This window comes from Felis catus, chromosome A1 (assembly GCF_018350175.1).
Source record: "Felis catus isolate Fca126 chromosome A1, F.catus_Fca126_mat1.0, whole genome shotgun sequence".
Taxonomy (NCBI): Eukaryota; Metazoa; Chordata; class Mammalia; order Carnivora; family Felidae; genus Felis; species Felis catus.
In genome coordinates, this window is record NC_058368.1 from 238685903 (window position 1) to 238709611 (window position 23709).

At 64.7% G+C, this 23709-nt stretch overlaps 1 protein-coding gene across 10 annotated transcripts in view; it reads left to right on the forward strand.

Moving 5' to 3' along the window:
• Nucleotides 1-23709, forward strand: part of SLC12A7 (solute carrier family 12 member 7) — a 66727-nt gene that overhangs the window by 33818 nt on the left and 9200 nt on the right. For 7 of the 10 annotated variants that reach the window (XM_023239871.2, XM_023239873.2, XM_045039429.1 and 4 more), the window contains exons 2-17: nt 9789-9883; nt 10242-10364; nt 12752-12898; nt 13920-13974; nt 14839-14969; nt 15728-15969; nt 16682-16893; nt 17276-17443; nt 18010-18108; nt 18563-18620; nt 18985-19159; nt 19988-20106; nt 20373-20471; nt 20818-20937; nt 21461-21565; nt 21984-22152. In XM_023239871.2, the coding sequence (XP_023095639.2) occupies nt 9789-9883; nt 10242-10364; nt 12752-12898; nt 13920-13974; nt 14839-14969; nt 15728-15969; nt 16682-16893; nt 17276-17443; nt 18010-18108; nt 18563-18620; nt 18985-19159; nt 19988-20106; nt 20373-20471; nt 20818-20937; nt 21461-21565; nt 21984-22152 (2117 nt within the window). Of the gene's footprint in view, nt 1-1864; nt 1914-3179; nt 3826-9788; nt 9884-10241; nt 10365-12751; nt 12899-12957; nt 13728-13919; nt 13975-14838; nt 14970-15727; nt 15970-16681; nt 16894-17275; nt 17444-18009; nt 18109-18562; nt 18621-18984; nt 19160-19987; nt 20107-20372; nt 20472-20817; nt 20938-21460; nt 21566-21983; nt 22153-23709 lie in introns of those variants that run through there. The other 3 variants (XM_045039423.1, XM_045039421.1, XM_023239886.2) reach the window with 3 other exon arrangements.

Here is a 23709-nt window from a genome sequence, read left to right on the forward strand (position 1 = left end):
CCTCGTGGAAGGGGACGCTTGGGTGCCGGGATGGTGGTGCCAGGGGGAGAGTGGCCAGGGGGCAGGCTAGGCCTCTCCATGCGGAGACCGGCCTGTTCTGGTTCTGATGTCCCTGGCTGTGTGGCTGTCATGACTGGGGGGGGGGGGGGCATCTCTGAGCTGTAGCCTCCCCGTGGGGGTGGGTGAGTCCTGGTGAACCCCCGACCCAGTCACCGTTCGCAAGGTGGGCTGTGGCTGACCCCACAGACGGACCCTCTGCTCACTTGGCCTTCCCTGGTGACGCGGGCACTTGGGTCTGTGGCTGTGCCCGTATCCGTGTGCTGGACCAGCAGGGGTCAGGCTGTCTGTGGGTGATCGGTGGCCCCCCTGGAATGCCGCCCTCCCCCCGGGTGTGTGTGAAAAGCAGTGCCCTCCGGGGTGAGCCTGGCCCCAGACAGGGAGGCGCGATGAGTCAGAGTTTGAAGCCATGGGACACTGAGATGACCCAGGGGAATTCCGTGGATGGGCCGGCCGGCGTGGAGCCTTGCTGCCCAGTGCAGGGGGTGGTGGCCGGGGGGGGGGGCGTGGGGTATGTGGGCTCTGCACGGACTGGGGGGCCGGCCTCTCGTGCCTGTGAGCAGGAAGGAGCCGACTCTGGCGGCTGCGGGGCTTGGATGTGGAGAGGCCGCTGTGCTGGGCGTCCTTGGACACCGTCACCTGCCTCTCTCTGCTGGGGGTGCTCCGTGGGGCCTGTGCGTTGTTGGTGTTGTGGGCACGGTCGGAGATTGTGGGGCCCCCTACTCACCTTGCTGAGGGGCTGGGGGCCACGGGGCATTGCCCACCCTCAGAGGTTAAGGCTCAAGTGAGTTTCGGGGTATTTCTTTCAAGGAAATGGCCTCAAGTGTTCCCTGCTTACCCTGTGTCCCTGGGGGGTGTGGATGGAGTTCTCGGGGGGTTAGGTGCCCCACAGGGGCGGCCGGAGTGGGCCCGAGGTTCTCGTGCTCGGTGGGATCCTGCGGGTGAGTGGCGGGGGGGGGGTACTGCCCACCGCAGAACCCTCTGTCAGGGCGCTGACTGGGTGACCCCTGGGTGGGCCCGGGCTCCTGCGTCGGAGGACCGGTGACCTTGGGCCAGGAACACCTTCCCAGGGCTGCTGTCCGTGGGGGCCGCCGCAGAAGGCCGTTCCTCATCCCTGCACAGCTGGGGCAGCTGGCGTTCGGTTGATTGTGATTGTGGGGACCCTGGCCCAGGGTCTGCCGCTGTCACCCACAGTGGGGTGTGCGTTTTGCGAGCCGGGTCGGGCGCTGCAGCCGTGAGCCCGCAGGGCAGAGCGTGTTGTTAGGTGTTACCACCGCCCAAGGGCAGGCGCGCTGGCTGGGCGCCCCCTGCGGTGTGTCGCCTTAGCCAACAGCTGTGCCGGGCAGGTGGGCGTCTCCAGGTCTCCAGCTCTGCCCTCGGCGGGGCCAGAGGAAGGCCCACTGCCCGGGGGGGGGGGGGGGGGGGGGGGGGGGGGGGGGGGGGGCGGGGGGGGGAGCCTTGGACGAGGACCCAGCAGGCCTGCGGAGTTGTGGCACCCGGGAACACGTGAGCCTGTCTCCCCGGCGGTGGGAGTTTGGGCCTTGGCAGTCGGGGCAGCTAGGTGTGGGCACCTGCTGGGGACAGACCCGCGCAGGCCTGGGCTCCCTTCTGGGGGGCTCTAGGGCAGTGCTGTTGGCGGAGACAGCACAGAGGCTTAACGTCTCCTTTTGTGAAAAGGAGGGAAACTCCCTGTTCGGAGCAGAGGCCTGGTTTGTGCAGATAAGCTCAGCAGCTCCAGCAGGACTAGGGCCGGACAAAGTGAGGTGCCCCGGCCAGCTGTGCTGTTTGCACCCCGGCTCCCTTGTCCGTGGCTGTTGGCATCATGTGGGTCCTCGAACCTCTTGCCAGGAGCCCCGGTGAGCAGGCCTCAACCAGGTGTCCGAGGGGGGACAGGGTGAGTGGCTCCCGTGTCCTGGGGGGAGGTGGACAGGGTGAGTGGGCCCCACCAGGTGACCCCCGTGTCCTGGGGGATCACAGGGTGAGTGGGCCCCACCAGGTGGCCCCCGTGTCCCGGGGTGGGGGCGGTGGTCCGCCAGGCTGCTTCCCTGGTGGAGGGCTGAGGTGTCCGTCCAAGTCTTGGCCGGGTCTCCCGCTCCTGTGTCTCTGGCCCCGTTGTGCCTTGGGCGGGTTTCCTGTCTTGCGGTTTCTTCTGGAGGGACAGGTGGGGGAGGAGGCGGAGGTGCCGCCCTGAGTCCTGTGTGGTCTGGGGTGGTATGGGGGCGGCCGCGGAATCACGCCGGGGTGGGGGGGAGCTTGCCGACACCTCGGCAGAGAGGGAGCGGCTACCGGGACTCAGTGCCGGGCCGCTGGGCCCGTGTCCGTTCGGGGGGTGGGGGGACGCGTGCAGGTGGCGTGAGCGGCGGCTTCCTGCAGGGTGCTGGCCGCAGCCACCCCTGCGTCCCCATTTGTGCTGGCCTCTGCTCCTGGAGCGCCGCGGGGCCCGCAGGAGAGCATCTCGTGCCTCAGTTTCCCTGTCCAGGAGCCGGCCTGTCGCAGGGGTGGCCGTGATCTCTCGGCTGTGTCGTCGGCCGGTTCCCAGGGAGGCTCCGCAGTCACTGGGGAGGGATCGAGTTGGGCCGAAACCAGAGGAGTGGCCGCGGGTCAGTCTTGGGTTTCCTCCTCCCTGAGCCGCAGTGTCTCCGTCACCGCCAGACGGGAGCCTGTGTCCGTAACAGGAGCCGCCCCAGGAGGCGGCTGAGGGCCCGGTGCCCCTGGCGGAATCTCCCCACCCCCTCCTTGGGCCTGGTCGCCAACTGCAGATCCTGACGTGGAGGAGGTCGCGGGAGAGGGCAGACCAGAGTGGGCAAACAGCCAGGTGACCGATGGGAGTGGGAGTCCGTCATTCCTTGTGCGGGGTGGGGGCGGGGGGGAGGCATGCCCCTTCAGGAAAGGCCGTGAGGCCGTCAGAAGTGTGGTCCCCAGAGACGTGTGGGAGTGCGTGTGCCCGGGCGCGCCTGTGCCGTTCATCTGTCAGTGCATGTGATCGTGCACATGTGTGGTCTGTATCTGTGCACACGAGTGTGCCCGCGTGCCGGGCCTGTGCCAGCGCCTGTGACTGTGCACACGGGTGGTCTGTGTGTCCTGGAATTTTCCGGGCACTCCTCCCTCTTTGCAGTTTTTCTTCATTGGTGCCTCCTGGTAGCCGAGTGTCCCCTGGGATGTTCCCTCTTTTGGGGCCGTGAGTGTGGGATCTGAAGAAAACGTCCCAGAGGCGGAGTCTTCGCCTGGTCTCTGGGGTGGCGGCAGCGAGTTGCTGCGGTGGCCTGGTGGCCGTGGTCGGGCCGGGAGGGGGCTGCGCTCCTCCAGCGTCTGAAGCCGACCTTCTCCCAGAGGTCCCCGAGATGGTTCCCCAGGCAAGCGGGAGGGCAAGCGGGAGATGGGGGGAGCCTGGGGGGCTTTGTCCCCGAGGCCACACTGCCCCTCCGACCATGAGGCTGCTCACGGGGGTCAGCTGCTTTTGGGTCACACCTGGTGTCACATGGGTGCTGGGGTCAGGATGCGTCTGATGCTTTGGAAGTGAGGGCTCCATCCTTGCCGGGAGGCCTCTGGGAGCCGTAGGCAGGCCCCCCTGCCACTCCTCTGTGGTGCTGGGCTCCACGAGGCCAGTCAGATGCACACGGAGGTCACTCATGTGGTGGACCCGGCGTTAGGCAGATCGTGCCTCCGTCCCGTGTCAGGGACCCCAGACTGGAGCAGAAGTGTGACCCTGGCCTTCAATGAAGGGATTTGTTTTTGGTGGGCGCACCGGGCGCGGGGTGAAGGAAACAGGTGAGACGTACTAACGTGAGCTAGTCCGTGTGGAACTCGGGGAGGAGTGTCTCGGGCCTCCGTCCCTCCCCCGCGACCCCGGCGGTGGCCCCGCAGGCCCGGGTGGGCGGGCTCAGCGGACACCCGAGGGGGCCCTTGGCTGGGCCGGGGCCGGGGCCGGGCGGGCAGGAAGGGCGTCCGCTTTCCCATCGGCTTCCCTGTGGGGCACACGCGTCCCTGAGACGGCCCTTCCTTCCGCTTTCCTGGGGACCTGGGGCGGGAAAGGCTGGCGCGTGGTCCCGGGATAGGATGCCTCGCATGGTGCGAGCAGGCGTCTGGGGCGGCGGGCGGCGGGGGGTAGTTGTCACGCTTCTTGCCCTCATTCTATTTCCTCTGGTTTCGACACGGAGAGCGTTTCTGTTTTAGCCAGAAACGTGCCGTGAAAACCGCGGGGACTGTGACCTGAGCCTGGCAGCGTTTGCTGGCTGGACACAGAACTCACCCTCCGGCCCAGGAGGAGCCTGCTGGCCTGGGTTCCGGAATCCAGGTTGCAGCACTGGTCCTGGATGTGATGCGTGGAGGGCAGGGGGCAAGGCCCAGGGGTCAGGAATCCGCTGTTAGGGGCTGTGGAGCCGAGAAACACCTCATTCCGGCCGTAACGGGGTTTCAGAGAGGTCCTGGCCACGGGCCGTGCTCCGGGCTCTGGCACCGGATGCACCAGGGAGCCACTGGGGGGGGGGGGGACTCCATCCTGCTGGAGGTGCCCTGCATGTCTGGGGTCCAGCACAAGCGGAGCAGAGCCTGCGTTTGGGGGCAGGAGGGGGGTGGCCGCCGACCCTCCCAAGTCAGTCTGTGCCCCTTTCTTGGGAGCGGTTCACGGAGAGACACTGGTAAATCCTGGATGCAAACCTGGAGGCGGAGGGAGGTGGGGAGTGATGTGAGGCTCACTCGGGAGGAGGAGACCAAGCCAGGGGACGGCGGCTGATGGACGCTGTAACCCGAGAAGGGACAGGGACGCGGGGGCTTCTGGCCCTCAGGGCTGCAGGAGGACACTGTTGTCAGCAGCAACTGGGGCTCTGGGCTCCAGTTGGTAGCAGACCACCGGGGTCTGGGCTCTGGACTCCTGGTCGGTGGCTGGCCTCCCTGCCTCCTTGGGCCCCTGCCTCCCTCTCCCGGGGCATCCCTGCCCTGCCTGCTGCATTTGCACACACTTCTCTCAGGGACAAGGGAGCCAGGGCTGTGCAGCGCGCCTGGAGTCTGGAGAGTAACCAGCTTCAGGCTTGGGGGAGGGAGGCGCTGTCTGCCAGGATGACCTTGCCCCTGGTCACACCCGATCTTCCCTGACCAGGGGTTGAGATTGCATTTAGCGGAGTCAGAACTGGTGTGTGGGGGGGTGGGGGTGGGGGTGGGGGGCGGAGTTGCCTCCAGGACTGCGGGGCGAGCTCTGTACCCTAAGGGGGGCAATTACGGGGGCCTCAGGAGGACGAGGCAGAGTCCCTGTCTGGATGTGTGTCCAGCACTGCGGGGGCAGGGGGCAGCTTTCACAGAAAAGCTGAACATCTTGTTGAACATTTTGTGTTAAGAACACGATTGTGTTGTGTTGTGAACAAAGCGTGTTGAACATTTTGTGTTAAGATCACGGGGTGAGGTGTGGCTTCATCTGAAGTAGCCTGCACAGGAGGGGACGAGGACAGCGCTGCTGGCCAGGGCCTCGCACCCCACGCCCACCTGTCCTCCTTCCAGGTTCCAGTTACTTCCTGAGACCTCGGGCCCCAGACCGGCAGCCGCCAGCCGTCCGGTCCGCTCCTGGGCGAGCGCGTCCGTGGTCGCTGGGTCCCGGGCCAGGGTTGGGCCTGCTCACCATTCGTGTGTCCCATGGAGCAGGTGCAGGTGTTTGCGTCGCTGAGGCTGTCAGGCTGCAGAGAGCAGTGATCCCCGAAGCACTGGTTTCCGCAGACGTCTCTGGGCCGGCAGGCTGGGGGGGGGGGCTTTAAACAGGCTGATCCTATGTGCCGCGAGGTGGGGCAGGGGCAGGGACTGCTGGGCAAGCTGGGAGCGGGTCAGGATGGGTGGGAGGCAGGACGGCCACCTCCCTGCTTGGCGGCCTCCCTGAGGATCACACACGGCTGTGCGTTGAGAGCCCCCTGCTGGGCTCTCTGCAGCCTATGGCCTGGCCACCTGCTTTTGTCAGTAAAGTTTTATTGGCACGTGGCCCTGCTGCTTGTTCACACCTTGTCTTTGGTGCACCAGGTGCTTGTGATGGCACTGTGGCCTTTTACGGAGGAAGCTTGCCGGACCTGTGGCCTAGGACCTTTCCCCCCTTGCTGTCTGTCCTGGCATCAGCACGCTTGAATGATCTGGGTCAGGAGGCTCGTAGAATGCCACAGAATTTGTGCGTGGCCATTTGCTTGGGGTGGTTTTCAGGAGAAACGCTTTGAGGCAGGAATGCCACGGGGCGTCCTGTCACTGTGTGGCTCGCGTGGCCCCAGACGACCCTGGTACTGGGCACCTCCCCTTTGTACTGACGATACAGGGATCTCTCCTCTGTCTTTCACCCAGGGGGTTCAGGGTCTCAGATTTTTGCCTGAATTTCTTCACACACTGGTTACGAGTGGTGGTCTGAGTGAGGCCTGTGTGCCAGCGTGTGTGAATGGTGCCTGCCCGTATGTGTGTCTTCCGGGCCTCAATTCTGAAATTTTCAGTCTGTTGTTTCTTCGGGATAAAACTTGCTTCTTTATGTACGAGTGAGCCCTACACCGTGGGAGCTTCACTGGCTTTGCTTTTTAACATTTGTTTGTTTTTGAGAGCACACGCGAGCATGCGGGGGAGGGGCAGAGAGAGAGGGGGACCCAGAATCCAAAGGAGGCTCCGGGCTCCGAGCTGTCGGCACAGAGCCCGATGCGGGGCTCGAACTCACAAACTGCGAGATCATGACCTGAGTCGAAGTCAGATGTTCAACCGACTGAGCCACCCAGGAGCCCTGCTTGATATATTTTTTTAAAAGCTCTCACTGTAGAGTTTCTAGAAGCTGTGAGGCCGTGGAGAGTCTCTGGGGACCCGTTTCTGTCCCCTCTGCTGCTCTGTCTTCTGAGCCGCTGTGGGACACGCCTCTCCTGGTAACAGGCACTTTCTCCCTGTTGCGGCTCTTCCTCTGATTTCACCAGTCGGCCCGGCAGTGTCCTTTATCAGAGGACGTGGGCCACGTGCTGCTCTCCACTGCCCCGTCTCTGTGCTGTCCCTGTTTCCGGAACATTCCACGCCTGTCTTGGCCCTCTGTGGTGTTGCGTCCCTGAGGGGCCGCTTCTGTGCTTGTCTGGCGTTGTCTCAGGCTTTCCGGTGAAGTCACCAGTCACGAGTGTTCTCCCTGGGTGTCGGCTGGCTTGTGACCCTGGTGTTAACCTTGACCTTGGTTAGGTCAGCGGGTCGGCTTCTCCCCCAGGGCGTGCTTGCCTTGTGATGTGGAGCAGGTCTGGCGCAAGCCGCCACTGCAGCCATCGTTCCCGCGGGGGCTTTTCCGGGGCTTTTCTGTCCCCATCCCTCCCTGTGGCTTAGCGGGCGATGCAGCCTGGCAGGTGCCTGTGCCGTCCCCCGTTGTTCACCCGCGTGTGGACTTGGTACATGTACTGTGACCTTGGACACAGATTGTTTTGGGGGTGGCCAGCGGGAGCCCCGTGCTGGTACTCTGTCCCTTCGATGATGTGCTGGGGTGTCCTCAGCCGACAGGGGGGACAGGCAGGTGTAACGGTCACAGGTGAAGAGCCCGCACCCTGCACACCTGCCCCAGCGGCCTGGGTGTGTGCCGTGCGCTCACAGACACACAGGCCGGGTCTGGAAGCGCTCGCCCAGGTCTCTGGAAAGGGGACCCCGCTGAGGCTTTGGTCTCCTTAGTTCTCCGGGGTCTGTAGTGCAGGACTCGGTCTGCGCTCAGGGCACTCGGGCCGCTTCTTTGAGCCCCGCTGGGGTGAGTGTGGAGAATGGCATTCGGTGGAATACGGTCGCTTGTGTTCCGTTTACTGTTTTGTCCATCTTTGTTTCTGCTTTTTCTTTCTCTAAGTGTGAGACACGGGTGTGGTTTCAGAGGCCACGCGAGGAGGCTGGCTGGTGAGAGCACAGGGTTAAGGTCTGGAAGAAGCTGTGGGGTGCAGACCTCGGGCCGGCTGGGGCGAATGGTGGGTTGTGGAGGTGGGAGGGCCGGGTCTGCCCGCTCGGGCTCCAGGTGCCATGGGCGGGGACCCCTCGGGGTCTGCCTGGGCTGAGGGATTCTCTGCCGTGCCCAGTGTGGTGGCCCACCATCGCTGCCCCTCGTCACCTTGAGCCGCCACGGGGACAGACTGGAGGACACCTCCCACCCCCGAGTGTCTGGGGAGGATGGTGACCCTCCTGTCCTTTGGGGATTCTGTCAGAAAGTTGGACCGTGGTGGGGTCACCCCACGGGGCCCGCTGTGAGTCTCACTCGGTGCCCTGGGGTCTGAGAAAGCTGGTTTTGGAGACTTTCCTGGGGTCCTTGCTCTGGGGAGCCTTCCTGCGTGGTGGGTCGTAGGTCAGGACACCAGATGGTGTGGCAGGGGGCTTGGGGCTTATTCCTGAGCAGAGGGCTGCCCCAGAGTCCTCTCCCCCGACCCCGGCAGGTAGTGCCACCACTGCCTGGCGTCCCAGCACCCGCGGGTGAGCGCCACGTGCCCTTCCTGGGGGCTAAAACCCTGTCTGTGGTAGACACATTCTGTTCTGTGCTTTTTTCCTGACGTCCGTGGGTGCTGTTCTGTGTGCCCAGGATCTTAAACTTGGGCAGACCTTCATCGTGGGCTGAGCTGTCTTGAAAACCACGTGCCCGCCGATGGGCTATGCGGTCGCCGAGCAGTCTTTTTATTATTCTAACTTTTTTGTAAGAAGCGCTGCGGGTCTTGGTCTGGGGCCATCTGGTCATCGCAGGGTTTGCAGACGTGGCTGTGCCCGCCTGGACCTGCCCCTGCGAGCCACACTCCCAGGATGCGGTGAAGTCGGGGCGTCGCTTTGCCCTGAACACATTACTCGTGAGGTTGATGGGTTTCACGTGGGTTGGGCATATACGCTCTTCTTGAAGCCTGTTGTGACCCTGGAGAAATAGGTGGGGGGGGGTTAGCCATCTCTCACTTACTGGTCGAGGGCCTGGCTGTGACCCCGCCTGCATGGAGGTCGCCCTTGTCCTTCCTTTCTGACGCCATCCATGGCACAGGGTGGCGGCCGTGCCGAGTGTAGGCTCTTGGCAGAGGGTTGGGGGATGCAGGGTCCGGGGGGCACCGTGCCTGTGGGCGGGGCACCAGGTGGCAGGGCCATGACCCCGGCTTCAGGAGCAGATGGTCAGGGGTCGCCAGCCGCTGTGCAGCGGGGAAGGTGCTCCTTTGGCGCCTGCTCCTTCTGCAGACCCTGTGGGCAGCCGTCTGGCACCAGGAGACACTGCCGCGGCCTGTGTGCGGGCGGCTGACCACCTCCAGCCTTGTGGGTGGAGCTGAGGCACCCTGGCCTGCCCTGGGCCTTCGTGTGGGCACCGAGACCACAAGGTGCAGCTCCCCCAAGGCACACGGACTGTCTCCCCGTGGTCAGCCTGCTGCCTGGGAAACGGGACTGTCCTGTCCTGGGCGGGGGAGGGGGGGGGTCCTGGATGCAGTGTATGGCCCCCCTTCCCCGGCCTGCAGCTTGGGTCTTGCTGAGTCAGTGGGGGCTGCACCTGACTCGTGGGAGTGGGGTCCTGCCTGGGGGGCGGGGGGCGGGTGTGTGTGTGTGCGCGCGCGTGTGCACATGCGTGGGGGGGCTGGGGGGCAGGGTCCTGCCTAGGGGGTGGGGCCATGTGCCAGTGTGTGTGTGCAGGGCGGGGGGAGCCAAGGGTCCTGGAGTCTCACAGGTCCTCCCCAGGCCTTTGGCGGAGGGGCTGGGCCCGCACGGGTCTGCAGTGGCCCCCGCCTCCTTCCAGCTGCTCCTAAAACTGACCTGGGCGTTTTCCCCACCAGGAGATGGAAACTCGAGAGAAAACAGCCCGTTTATTAACCATGTGGATGTGGAACCGGAGAACTGCTTTGAAGGGAAGAACATGGCACTTTTTGAGGTGACTCATGCTTCCTTCTACACAAAGTGCGAGGGCCGAGGCTTCACTCGGTCACATGACAGGGCCGGGGCCCCGAGACCCCACGGTCTAGTGAGGGGCTGGGGGTCAGGCGGAGGGCTGGCCTCCTGATTGGACACTGCATGGGGGAGCCCCACACCCCAGCTCTGTGGCCTGGAGCCCCGACCTCTGCTCCTGACCCCAACTGGGGACCGTGGTGTGCAGGCGTCCGGGACGTCGAGGGCCCGCGTCAGCCCTGTGTGCCCCGGGTGTGGGGCTGGACACCGCAGGGAGCCCTGCTGGCCGCTGCTCCCGTGGGTTGAGGATCCGGGTAACTAACCCACAGCTCGGCCCCAAACAGGAGGAAATGGACAGCAATCCCATGGTGTCCTCGTTGCTCAACAAGCTGGCCAACTACACCAACCTGAGCCAGGGCGTGGTGGAGCACGAGGAGGACGAGGACAGCAAGAGGCGAGAGGTCAAGGTGAGCCCCCACCCTTCCCCCTGTCCCCTCTCCCCCGTCCCATCTCTTCCCTTATCCCTGGGACGCTCCCTGAGTCCCAGCAAAACATTGGTTTTGTCTCTCGTCTGCATGAGGTTAGGTTAGGGCAGACGAGGGCTTTTTCCGACCTCCCATGGTGATTATTGCCCCGGCTCCTGGCCCTGCCAGTACTGCCCACAGGTGCTGTGTTTCAGGGATTATGAGGCAGGGCGGCGGCCAGGCCAGCGGGACGAAGGTGGCCTGGGGCCTGGGCACCTGGTCTCCCCTCGAGGGGTTGAGCATTTTCTGCAGGATTCCTGCAGCTGGCTGTGGCAGCCTGGGGGCTCCCTGGCCGCCTCTCCCTCCTCTGCGTACTCTGCCCAGGGCGCCAGCCCTGCGTGCACGGAGTCCCTCCCGCATCCTGTGTCCAGCCTGACCTCGGCTGTCAGGAAGTCCGGCCACAGAAGGCACCTCTTACTGTAAGCCAGCAGAACGGATCCTCCCGTTCCCTTGACGCTTGGGCGCGTTTGCTCTGTGTTTGCGAAGTGCCACCTGCTTGGTCTGGAGTGAGCGACGTGGGGTGTGAGGACTGCCTTGCCCAGCCCTGGCCCAGCCGCCCTCCTGGGGGCAGGGAGCAGTGCCCTGAAGGACGCTCCCCAGTCCTCAGGAGCCCATGGTGGCCCTGGTCGCAGGTTATATACCATGGATGCTGTGGGCCAGGTGCCATGCTGACAGATGCTCTGGGGTTTCCCATGTACCCCGGGCACTGCCTGTGGCCTCACAGGCTCTTCTCTGGTCCAGACTTTGGGAACCGCAGGCATCTTCTGTGCAGTCAGCACCCATCGGTGCCTGTCCCTCTGTGCGTGTGCTGGGGCTTCTGTGATGTCCACTGCCTTCGGAACAGGTGCTTTGCCGTGGTGGGCCCGGGTGTGCCGGCCCCTGCTTGCTCCCCCCGCTGTCCCCAGGCTGCCCGGCTCAGCCCAGTGTGTCCTAGCCTCCCCTGCACGGAAGTGCAGCCCAGACCCCTCAGCATGGTTTCTGTTGGGACGTAATCTAAGTGTCCAGCCTGGTGGACCTGCACAGCACGTGGCTTGGACCTGTGGCCAGGTTAGGACCTGGGACAACCTGCCCGTGGGGCAGGTCAGCTGTCTGTCCTCTGTCCCCTGGAGACACTGGGGCAGCTGCCGCAGGCTGGATTTCGGTCACAGGAGGGATCCAGCCACCCTGGGACCCTCAGCACAACCATCGTCACCAGGTGGACATATTCTGGGTGGCACGAATCAGCCGCCCCACTGAGGGCTGACCAGGTCCTCTGGGGATGGGGGCTTCCCTTACTGTCCCCTGTGACCAACCAAGCACAGGAGCTCATCCCCAGATGTCCACCCCCTCCCCCCGGCCCTGCCCAGTGAGGGCTCTGGACCTCCCGGCCGGCCGGGCTGGTCCACCAAAGCCGCCTGTAGGAGCGAACTGCAGGTTCTTCCAGGGTGACTCGGGTCCTGCCCGACGCCAGGTGCAGAAGAGCAGTGGACGCCCTGCGTCAGCTGGGGATGGCTGCGTGGCGCTTACCTGTGAACGAGACGCCGCCCCCTGCCTGGCACCACCCTCCCTTGGCCAGTGCGTTCCCAGTTTACACAACTGGAAAGTCCCTGAGTTGCTCTCGCCTGCCCCGCGGCCACTCGAGGGCGCACACAGAAGCCAGGCACCCCATGGGCGGGCAGGCCCAGGCCCTGCGTTAGAGGGAGCTGAGCGTCCCAGACATGAAGACGCCCACGCGCTCGGGGGTGCCCTCAGAGGGTTTTCCCCAGGGTTGTGGGGTCCCATGGGGCTCTGTGGCCCTGCCCCGTCCAGGCTCGTGGGGGCAGGCGTTCCTGCGTGGAGATCAGCCCTTTGGTCCTGAGAGTTTACCTGCCTCCTTGAATGTGGGTGCAGCCTGCTGCCCTCGGGGAGCCCGTCCTTGGGCCACGAGCCGGCAGAGCTGCCTCCAGCCCCTCGATTGCAGCCTGTTCTCTTTCACAGGAAGTGATTTCAAAGCAAATCTTCCCCAGTTTTTTTGTTTGTTTTTTTTAATTCACCTGAACTTGAGAGGTTTTTCCCTTGAACGTCATCTTGCCTCTCCAGACAGCCCTGTACCACCTGACCGTGGTGTCATGTCAGCTGTCGGACAGGACGGGCTGGGCCCCTGGCGTCTGCCCGGCCTATGTGCTGAACTCCTGTCCCGGGGCCCCCGGGGCAGGGCCGTGCGGCCGGAGCGTGTGGCCCCCGCGGCTTCTCTCCCTGTCCTTCTGTCCTGTCCCGGGGCTCCCGGGGCAGGGCCGTGCAGCTGGATGCCTGCAGGTGAGGGTCCGAGGGTCCGGCCTCCCTGGAACCGGAACTGCTGTGCTCGCTTCCAGAGCCCGCGCATGGGCACCTTCATCGGCGTCTACCTGCCCTGCCTCCAGAACATCCTCGGCGTGATCCTCTTTCTGCGCCTGACGTGGATCGTGGGGGCGGCTGGCGTCCTAGAGTCCTTCCTCATCGTCTCCATGTGCTGTACCTGCGTGAGTGACTGCAGGTCCCCGGGCGGGTGGCGTCTGGAGGTCAGGGACCCATCCGTGTGGGTGGCCGGGGGCTCTCCAGGGCACTGTGCCCAAGGGAAGTCGAGTCTTGTGGGGCCGGTGGGCCGGGACCAGGCTGGTGACGGGCCAGCGGGACTCCCGTACCTGCGTCTGTGAAAGGATGCTGGGGCGCACATCCTGGTGGCCGAGGGCTTTAGAGGGGCGCTGTCAGCACTCATGAGGGTGCTGTGTTTTGCCGAGGTCCCTTTCCGGTTTTGAAGCCCCTGGGCTCCCTGTTCGAAGGAAGGGCCCACGCCAGTGACTTGCTCAGCCTCAGACCCCGGTTCCCCAGACCCGCCTCGCCCTCACGTCGTCTCTGCAAAACTGCACCAGGCCTCCTTCCCACTGCTCGTGGGTCTGCCGTGGCCTCTGTGTCCTGGGCACCTGCTCTAAGAGCCACAGCCTTTCCTGTCTTGCTCTCACTGTGGGGACCGTAACTGGCTGTTCTGATCCCCCGGTGTCACCTGGAGCCCTCTGGCTAAAATTCAGACAACACAACAGCGAGAGTCCCTTGACCTGGCCCCCTGGGGACCTGCCTGTGCCCCCTACAGCTTTGTGGGCTGTGGTGTGGCTGCCTGAACTGTGTCCCCTTTCTTCTGTGACACTGCTTTTACTGGAGGAACCTGGAGGTTATCTGGAGTAATTGCCACAGAAACTTACAAACCAGGAATAAGAGAAGAGGCTTCTTTAAGTAGCAAATGTGCCCAGCAGGACACTTAGCCACACCCCACGGCAGGTGGACACTCGGGCAGGAGCCAGCCTTTCACTCCAGGTGGGGTCCTGCGTTGGGTGTTTCTGATGGCCTGCAGGAGCCCAGCTTTGGGGGTTGGGTGGGAGACGATGAGGAACATTCCGGAGCTTTCCAGAGCCCATGTGGCTGGTTGCTCACCAGTTCCTTTGTGATTGGGCCGGTGCAGCTCCCGGCGTGTTCTCTCTTTTGAGAGGATCTCCTGTGTCTTTACAGACGATGCTGACTGCCATCTCCATGAGTGCCATCGCCACCAACGGTGTGGTCCCAGGTAAGGGTGCCGGGCAGGCTGAGCGGAGGGCCGTCCTCCTCACTTGGTATCGCAGCCCACCGATGCACCGACAGCTGGTGTCCTGGTGTCCCCCAGGGGCACCAAGGTGGGGATCCTGTGCACACTTGTCCCCTAGCACCTGGCCTGGCACCCGAGCCTGCTGTGAAATCGGGCTTCTCTGGGTAGGAACCCAAGGGAATACTTCCCCGGTACTTTGTGAAATCTCACCTATGTCCACTGGTTGGAGGTGCTGGCGTTTTACGAGTTGATTCTTGCCTTTGGTTCTGGAGTTAATTCCCCCAGACCCTCATCCTCTTTCTAAACCGAGTCATTTCTGCGGCTAAACTGAAGCACCACAGCGGGCAGTCCCTGCCTCAGGCACCCTCTGACCGGTGTCAGCGGCCGGGATGCTGGAGGGCCTGCCGGGGCTCTGGTCTGGGGGGCACCTGGCTTGGCCTGGGAGCCTTGGAGTCACGGCTACTTGTAGTGACCGTCCCCGGGACAGGTGACAGTTGGGCAGTGAGCTCCAGGCGAGGAGGGCAGGGAGGGACCGTGTGTTCCATCTCCAGGTCTTGGGGAGGCTGCCCCCGGCCCGGAGCTGCCCTGGTCCAGCGGGCAGCAGCCGTGTAGGCGGCGTAGACCCAAGTGGCTGTGCTCCCCGCCCGTTGGGGGCTGGGAGGGGCCTGGTGTGGGATCCAGGGTCAGCTAAGGCGTCGGCCGTGCTCTGGTGCAAGACGATGCCCGCACGGCCCCAGGTGTCCTCAGCCTTTTTGGGGCAGAGTGCACAGAATTGAGGCGTTGGGTTCACCTTCAGCAGCACAGTAAGTGGTGTGACCCTAAGCTGTTTCCTCCTCTGGTTCGCAGCTGGCGGCTCCTACTACATGATCTCGAGGTCCCTGGGGCCTGAGTTTGGAGGGGCTGTGGGCCTCTGCTTCTATCTGGGCACGACCTTCGCCGGGGCCATGTATATCCTGGGGACCATTGAGATTTTTTTGGTAAGTGCTTTGGTTTGGGCTGGTTTTCCAGAGCCTGAGGAGCCTGTCCCGAGGCGCACAGGACCCCTCAACCGGCCCCTCACCGTGTCGCTCTGACACCGCCTCCTTGGGCCCTCGAAGGCTGACTGCGTCTGTCTCCTCAGAGCCCACGCAGCTGTGACCCAGTGTCCGTTGGCCACCCGGCGGGTGGGCCCCAGCGTTCTTGCCCAGCGGATGTGCTTGCTGGGCCGCAGGCCTGAGCCCAGGGTGGGCGGGGGGGCCGGAGCCCAGGGTGGGCGGGGGGGGGGCCTGAGCCCAGGGTGGGTTTGGGGACCTGGCCTTCAGGGCCGTGGCCGCTGGAGGAGGCAGGGCTCCCAGAAGAGAGCTCCTTGGCCACGAGTCGGTCCTTTCTGCTGTCCGCGCTTGGTTCATGTTGCACGTGCCCGGTAGGGCCTCCCAGATGGTATCATCGCTCTCAGGTGGTCGGGCCGCGGGTGCCCCCTGGCCTTGCGGACTGGGCTGGGGGTGCCACCCGAGGGCCAGCCTCCACGACACCAACCCCAGGCGGCATTCCTATGAATCTTTCTTCTCTGCTCTCGGGTCTTGGTGGCAGCACCCAGGGGCCCACCGTGAATGGGTTCTGGCGGGCTGGGAGCCCGCAGAGGGGGAGGGAGCCCAGCACCAGGTCCTACAGACAAAGATGGCCTCCCCCGGGGGGCCATCTTCCAGCCGGGGGTGGTCGGTGGCCATCCTCGACCCCCTCCCTCTGTCCCCCACAGACCTACATCTCCCCCAGCGCAGCCATCATCCAGGCGGAGACGGTGGGCGACGAGGCCGTGGCCATGCTGCATAACATGCGCGTGTACGGGACGTGCACGCTGGTGCTGATGGCCATGGTGGTCTTCGTGGGCGTCAAGTACGTCAACAAGCTGGCCCTGGTGTTCCTGGCCTGTGTGGTGCTGTCCATCCTTGCCATCTATGCCGGCGTCATCAAGACCGCCTTCGACCCGCCGGACATCCCGTGAGTCCCGCGCCTGCGAATCTGCAGCTCCTCTCGTCAGCCTGGTCTGTGCCCGTGGCCGCGTGGTCGGGATCGGGGATGAGCCGTCAGGACTCTCGTGCACCTCTGCCACCGGCGAGGACGGGACGGGTCTGGCAGAGGTCGGGGTGCGCAGGGTACTGGTGGCCCTAGGACAGTCAGGCCCTGAGCTCCTGGGGTGGCCTGTCCTCGGTGCCCTCTGTGCGTGGCTCCCCTCGTCCTCACAGAAGCCCCCGAGTGGGTTCCTTTCTCGTCCCTCCTCCGGATACGGATGCCAGGTCCCAGGGAAGTGGCCCAAGGTCACAGAGCGAGTGACGAGCTGTAGAATGTCCGGTGCTTGGGCCGGCCGGATAGGCCCAGCGCCCACAGGGCTGATCTGGGAGGGGCCTGGCGGGGTGGGTGGCTGCTGGTGTCGAGCCCCCCGGCCCCTCCACGTGGGGGGAGCTGCCTGTGTCAGATGCCCCAGGACGGGCCGTGAGTCCGCAGCACACTGTGAGGAGCCCGGGACCCCGAAGTGTGGTCTCGAGGGGCTGCTGTGTCGACACCCGTCCCTCCCAGCTCACGCAGCGTTCCCATCACGCAAAGTGGAGCGTCAGAAGCGATTTAGCGGCCCCTGGCCCCGGTCGCCCAAGAAAAGCAGTAGTGGTTTCAGAAGAGGCCCCCACGACTCCTCACGCCCGACCACCCGCTCTAGGGTCTGTCTGCTGGGGAACCGCACCTTGTCGAGACGCGGCTTTGACGTCTGCGCCAAGGTCCACACCGTCAACAACAGTACGATGCCCACGGCGCTCTGGGGTCTCTTCTGCAACAGCTCCATGCCCAACGCCACCTGTGACGAGTACTTTGCCCAGAACAACGTCACGGAGATCCAGGGCATCCCTGGCGTGGCCAGCGGCGTCCTCCTGGGTGAGTCCCCCCCACCCCCGCACCCCAGGCGGGCGGGGCCACGCCTCCCCTCCCCCACAGTCCACCCGCCGGGTGGCTGTCTGTCCTCCCCGGAGCTGCTGTCACCACACAGGGTGCAAAGGCAGTGGGGTCAGTAGACCCTTTATATCTAGGAGTTAGCCGCTAGGTGCACAGGAACTTTCCAGGTTCACTGGAGACTCACAGGGCTTTTCCGTTTCTGTTCTGTCTTCTGGGAAGACACACCTCACGTCTTCCTGTGAAGTTGGAGCCCACGGGAGCTTGGGAACCCTTTACCGCCAGCCACGTCTGCTGGGGCCTCCCTGAGTCAGGAGCACCTGCAGAAGGTTCCGGAATCTTGTTACTGGTCTGTTGTCGCCCACAGATAACCTGTGGAGCTCGTATGCAGACAAGGGGGCGTTTGTGGAGAGGAAGGGCACACCGTCGGTGCCTGTGCCCGAGGAGAACAGAGCCAGCGGCCTGCCCTACGTCCTCACTGACATCATGACCTATTTCACCATGCTGGTCGGGATCTACTTCCCCTCTGTGACCGGTGAGGCCCCCCCACCGCGCACACATGCCCTGGTCCCCTCACTCTCCATTTGGCCCCAGAAACAAGCCTCAGGATCTCTGCTCCTGTGTGCTGTGGTTGGGGTGCAGGAAGGGGCTTTGTCCCAAGCTCTCCTGAGAGGCCGTTGTCACTCAAAGGAACCGTGACCATGGCGGCCGGGAGTGGACACGCTTTCTTCCACACCGGTGCCTCCTCCCCTGCACGTGTGCACGCGCACTTCCTGCCGGGACACCCCTCGGCGGCCGCGTGTGCGATGGGAGCCTGCCCCACCCCGGCCTGGCCCTGGCTCCCTGAGCCGCCCGCAGCCGATGCTGTGTCTGCCCGTGTGGCTCTTGCCAGGGGCCGCTTGCAGCCGTGCTCCTGCTCCGGGAGCCCGGTCCGCATGGCCGCCTCGCCAGGCTTCACCTCCGCACCCTCTGCAGCCACGCCGTCTGGGGACTGGGGGCCGGGGGGCTGCTGAGCGCTTCTCTCTGGTCCTACCCTCCCTGTGCGTCGGGGCCAAGGGCCTGGCGTGGTAAGCTGCGTGTTCTTCCTGTGGGCTTCTGTAGGTATCATGGCGGGCTCGAACCGGTCTGGGGACCTCAGGGATGCCCAGAAGTCCATCCCCACTGGGACCATTTTGGCCATCGTGACGACGTCTTTCATCTGTATCCTTGAGAGGGCCGAGTTCGGGGGTGGTGGCTCTGATGCTCTGCCCGCCGCTGTGTCCCCGGCCACTGGGGTGGGCTTCCCAGGCTCTGGCGAGTTCTGGCCATCGCCCCCGAGGTGGAGCTGGGCAGGCCTCTGACACTGACCTTCACGGCTGGTTCTGGCACAAGTCCTTGTCCATAAACCACACGTACCACCACGTCATCCCACGTAATGTGTCACTAACATGTAGCCGCTCCCTGCTGAGTGAGCCAGGGTGACCTGCCCTGTCCCTGTGGCAGTCATATTATAGGCCGTGTGCAGCCTGACTCACCTGGTGGATGGGGCGGCGAGGAAGGTCCCCTGAGGGCCGCCAAGATGGAGTAGGTGGGGTCAGGGTTGGTCAGGTCCACCTGCAACCAGGGCCCTATGGCCCGTGCGTTTGGCCTGCCTCTTCCTTGACGTGAGATGCAGACCTGTCCTGCATCGTGCTCTTTGGGGCCTGCATTGAAGGAGTGATCTTACGAGATAAGTACGTTTTCACTTGCAGTTTCTAGAAGCTTCCGTGTGTTTTTTCTAGATGATCGTAGTGTTGACCTGGATTTCAGGCTTCGAGCGGTGGAGCAGGAGGCCCCGTGGCCCCTTTGTAGGGATTCCGTTTGGCCTGGTGTGTCCACCCTCTCCTGCTCCAGCCTGGAGCTGGGGAACCACAGGGCAGCCTCTGACCCCGAGAGAGTGTGAGGAGGCCTGTGCGGTCCCTGAGCGTGACCCGCGGCGATGCTGCTCTTACACGAGTGACCGTGGCTTCCCTGCTCCCGAGAAAGGACACCGAGGGTGGGAGCGGCCTCGTTCCTGCCGAGAAGGTGTCTGAAAGCCCACCTGCCCCTGCCCCGCAGGTTTGGGGAGGCCCTGCAGGGGAAGCTGGTCATCGGCATGCTGGCCTGGCCGTCCCCCTGGGTCATCGTCATCGGCTCCTTCTTCTCCACATGCGGTGCTGGTCTGCAGAGCCTCACGGGCGCACCACGCCTGCTGCAGGCCATTGCCCGCGACGGCATCGTCCCCTTTCTGCAGGTGAGCTGGGAGGCCGTCCTTCTGTGAGCATGTCCTCGAGGGTCCCTGAGGGTCTGCCCCCAGGGCACGACCTTCACTGGCCCGCACTGTGGGCCCCGGGGACCCCTGCCAGCCTGGTGGCTCCCCGCAGATGGTCACTGTGCTGTGGGAACAGTGAACAGCATCCACCTCCTGCCGGGGCTGGGGGCGGGGGGCAGTGTCTGTCCCGAGCAGGGCCAGCGGGGGGGGCGTCTCTCCGGGAGGGGCGTCTATTCTGCGGGGTGTCTGTCCTGCAGGGAAGTGTCCTCCACTTGGGACGGAAGCTTTCTGGAACGAACTTGACGGTTTCACGTCTCAGTGTCCTGGGGCCACCCTACCACATGCCACGGGCTGGGGGCTCAGACGACACGAGCTGATTTGCTCACACTCTGGAGGCCGAAAGCCCGAGATGCAGGCACGGGCAGGGCTGGTTTCTTCTGAGGTCTCCCTCCTTGGCACGTGGACGCTGTCTTCTTCGAGGCCTCACGTGGCTTCCCTGTGCCTGTGTCTTCATCACTTCTTGCAAGGACAGCAGCCGGGATTGGGGCTGCCCCCGTGGCCTCAGTTCCTGTAAAGCTCACAACCTGCAGACATAGTCACCTCCTGGGGGGCGGGGGGGTTGGGGCCGTGGATGTTGGATGTTTGTCCTGATCCCGGCTGGAGAGGGTCTGGGAAGAGTGGTAAAAGTCTGCTTCTGCCTCCATCCCATATCTGAGACCTTCTGGAGCTGTACCTGAGACCCTGGGCTTCTCATCAGGATGACAGGTGTGCCCGTGGCCCGTCAGCAGCCCACCTGCCCTTCCCCTGCAGGTGTTCGGTCACGGGAAGGCCAACGGGGAGCCCACGTGGGCCCTGCTGCTCACGGCCCTCATCTGTGAGACCGGCATCCTGATCGCCTCCCTGGACAGCGTGGCCCCCATCCTCTCCATGTGAGCGGGCGTGGGCACGGCGGGAGGCATGTGGGGACAGGCTGTGGAGAGGTGGCTGCCGCTTGTCACCTGTGCGTCCCGGCTCAGGGGACAAGGGACGTGTATGGTCACGGGGACGGAGGGGGCGGGGAGACCCCGTGGGGGGGGGGGGGTGGATAATGCTGCAGCCGAGGGGTCTTCCTGGGAGCAGGGGGCCCAGGCGCCTGCAGGACGGGAGCTGCCGTGGGACCCGCCCCCGCTCCTCTGGTGCTACGTTTGTGCCCCAGGTTTTTCCTCATGTGCTACATGTTCGTGAACCTGGCCTGTGCCGTGCAGACCTTGCTGCGTACCCCCAACTGGCGCCCGCGATTCAAGTACTACCACTGGTGAGCATTGGAGCCCGCGGGCGGCCGCTGCCTGGGCCACGCAGGCGTCTCGTGGCATGTGGCCCCCGCTGGGGGTGCAGCCTCAGTCTCCCTGGGCCCAGAGCATTTGACCGAGGGCTGCTCGGTCCTCCTGCCAGCGTGCGTGGCTGGCGTGTGTGGGGGACCGCTGAAGCCAGCTGTGCTTTGTGCCCTGGGGGCGGGGTGGGCGTCCGGTGGGTGGGGCCAGGACTGATCTCAGGGCATCACTGCTGCTTTCTCACGGTGGCTGGATGAGGTCTTTGTGGGGGACCCGTGAGGTTTTGGGGTTCGGCCATGGGCAGGCACGTGAGCTGTGTGTCCCCCGCAGGGCGCTGTCCTTCCTGGGCATGAGCCTGTGTCTTGCCCTGATGTTCATCTGCTCCTGGTACTACGCCCTGTTTGCGATGCTCATCGCCGGCTGCATCTACAAGTACATCGAGTACCGCGGGTAAGCCTCTGCGGGGCCTGGCCCCGGGGCACAGGCGGGACCCAGCTGTCACAGTCACACACCTTCGTCATAGCAGCTGGAGAGTGACACATTTTTTACGGCGTGGTTTTTGAGAACTTTGAAGTCCATCCAATGACAGCACTGATGTGTTGGCGGATTTCAAACTTTCCGGAAAGTACCCCGCATCCCACAGCGCCTGGTCCATCCCTGGGGCGTTTCCCTTGGGCGCCTGGCCCCCTCTGGGGAGGCGGCTCTGGGCCGGGGTCCCTGCTGCTGCCCCCCCAGCTCTTTCCAGGGTGGTTTAGCTGGAGTGTCAGGGGCCGTGACCACTTGCACTGGGGAGGCCAGGCCCACTGAGCCAGCTGTGCTCCTCAGCGTCCGCTCCACACACACAGCCGTGTTCCCGACTCCCACGTCCCGCCCTCGGCGGAGACCCCATGGTGGCTCCTCGGGGAGGTTGCCCCTGGGGGCCTGAGGCCCTGGACCCCTTCCCTTGGCACTCAGTGCTGCCCTTCCGTCACAGGGCCGAGAAGGAGTGGGGTGACGGCATCAGGGGTCTGTCGCTAAACGCTGCCCGGTTCGCCCTGCTGCGTGTGGAGCACGGCCCCCCCCACACCAAGAATTGGAGGTGAGCGCCCCAGCTTGCCCTGAGTTGGCCTCCTGCCGTCTGAACCCCCGAAGCACCGTGTCTAACAGCACACTTCGGAGAAGGAAAGTTGCTGCCTCTCTTTGGGGAGCGATTGTCTCAGAAGCTTCCAGCACCTTCCCTCAGTCCACAGTGGTTGGCCGTGGCGCGATCAGCATGTCTCTGGGCACTAGGCCGGACCTGGGTGGCGTGGTGGGTGGGGAAGGGGGCGAGCTGACCTCGCTGGGGTCCTGCCGAGGACGGAGGGCAAGCGTGTGGGCGTCTCCCTGCCACTGGGGGGGTAGAGAAGGCCGTGCCTGGGGAACAGCGGTTTTACCCCTACGGAGAGCCCCTTGGCCTCTGGGCACGTGCACCTGCGCACCTGGGGGGGGCGCGGGGTGACGGCTGTCTCCCCCCGCAGGCCGCAGGTGCTGGTGATGCTGAGCCTGGATGAGGAGCAGTGTGTAAAGCACCCCCGACTGCTGTCCCTCACCACCCAGCTCAAGGCCGGCAAGGGCCTGACCATCGTGGGCTCCGTGCTGGAGGGCACCTACCTGGACAAGCACTCGGAGGCCCAGCGGGCGGAGGAGGTGGGCAGCGTGGGCGGAGGGCGGGCGGAGGGGCCGGGTGGCCCTTAAGTGCGGTGTGGGGCGGGCCCCTGTTTCCTGCGCGGGCTGGGCCGGAAGGTCCGAGCTTGGGTCCTGCGTCCCATGGGGCTGTGTGGTTTCAAGGACCGGGGCTTCTGGGTTTGGACGGAGCTGGACGGAAGCTGCTGCAGGGACCTGCTGTGGGCGGGGCCTCGTGCTGGAGGGGCTGCCCGCCCGGGGCTCAGGCCGAGGGGCGCGACCTCGGCACGTGTGGAAACGCAGGCGTGCGGGTGTTTCCAGACAGAAACGCTTCCGTGTCCGTGACTAGAGCAGGAGGCACGGGAGCACCAGGTGTTCCCAGGCAGCCTCCCTCTTGTCCCCTGTCTTCCCTTCCTCACGGGTGGAGCCCCCCCCCGCTCCCCGTCCGGGCGGATGGCGTGTCCTCGTGTCCGGGAGCAGCCACGCTGCTGCCGTGGGCCTGAACCGGGGCTGCACCCAGAGGCTCATTCGGATTCAGAGCGGGGGGTGGGGTCGCAGGACGGTGGCCTCCTACCTGGACAGCCCCGCGCGCTCAGCGGTCCGCAGGTACAGCTGGTTCAGGGAAGGCAGCGGACGCGCTGGGTGCTTATCCCTCCCTCTGGGGCGTCAGGCCCCCCTCAGCGGGACCTCAGCTCAAGGGCTCAGGTGCGGCGGTGGCTGGCTGCAAACCGGTTTAAGCGGTGTCCTCCTTGCGACGCTCACACTGCCCATTTCTGGCCGGGGCTTTGCTCTCCGGATCCCCTCCTGCTCGTGGCGACAGGAGCTCTTGCCCTGACCCGAGGCGTGGCGGGAGAGGCCCTGACGTAGCTCGGGTGCCACGCGGTCTCCGGGCAACTCTCGCCGGGTGGGGCGTCTCTGGCGAACCGAGGGGGAGGTGGGCGAGGGAGGTGGGCGTCCGCGAGCCAGGGCCCAGGACGGTTCGGGTGTGGCTGGGTTCACGGTCTCTGCCCCTTTCTAGACTCTACTGCTACCATCTAACACACAAGGTTCTGTTCCTTGCTAACTAAGTCCTACAGAAAGCGTTGCGCGCGCTTACGTCGTAGGAGTTCAGTTTTGTGTTTTGGAAGAGCGTGTGTTTGCGATGGTCTCGTGGTATCTTATGGAAGCGGGAGATTCCTGTTCTGAGACCCCTCTGTTCTTGTGCGTTGAGGGGCTTCTGACGTTCCTGTGACAGAAGAGTGGGCGAGTGGTCCGTAGACAGGTTTGGGTCCTCGGTGGGGCTCGTGCAGTCAGAGCCTCCCTAGTAGCAGGGACGCCACGGGTCTGGGCCAGGTTCCGGTTTCCTGGTCTGCCTGGCGGTCTGCCTGCCGTCGGATGGCTCCGTGTGCCGGTGGCTCGGCCCCGTTATTGCCCTGGTGGCACGACTGGGTTTCGCCACAGATGTACGGCAGCTGTGGGGCTGAGGGTCACGGTGTCCCCGAGGGGGGGGCCGCCGTCTGAGGGGCTGGCGAACAGGGAGCTGTGTCTCAGGACGAGGGCCCGGGGCCCCCGCGGTGCCCAGACTCCTCCTGCTCTGGTCAT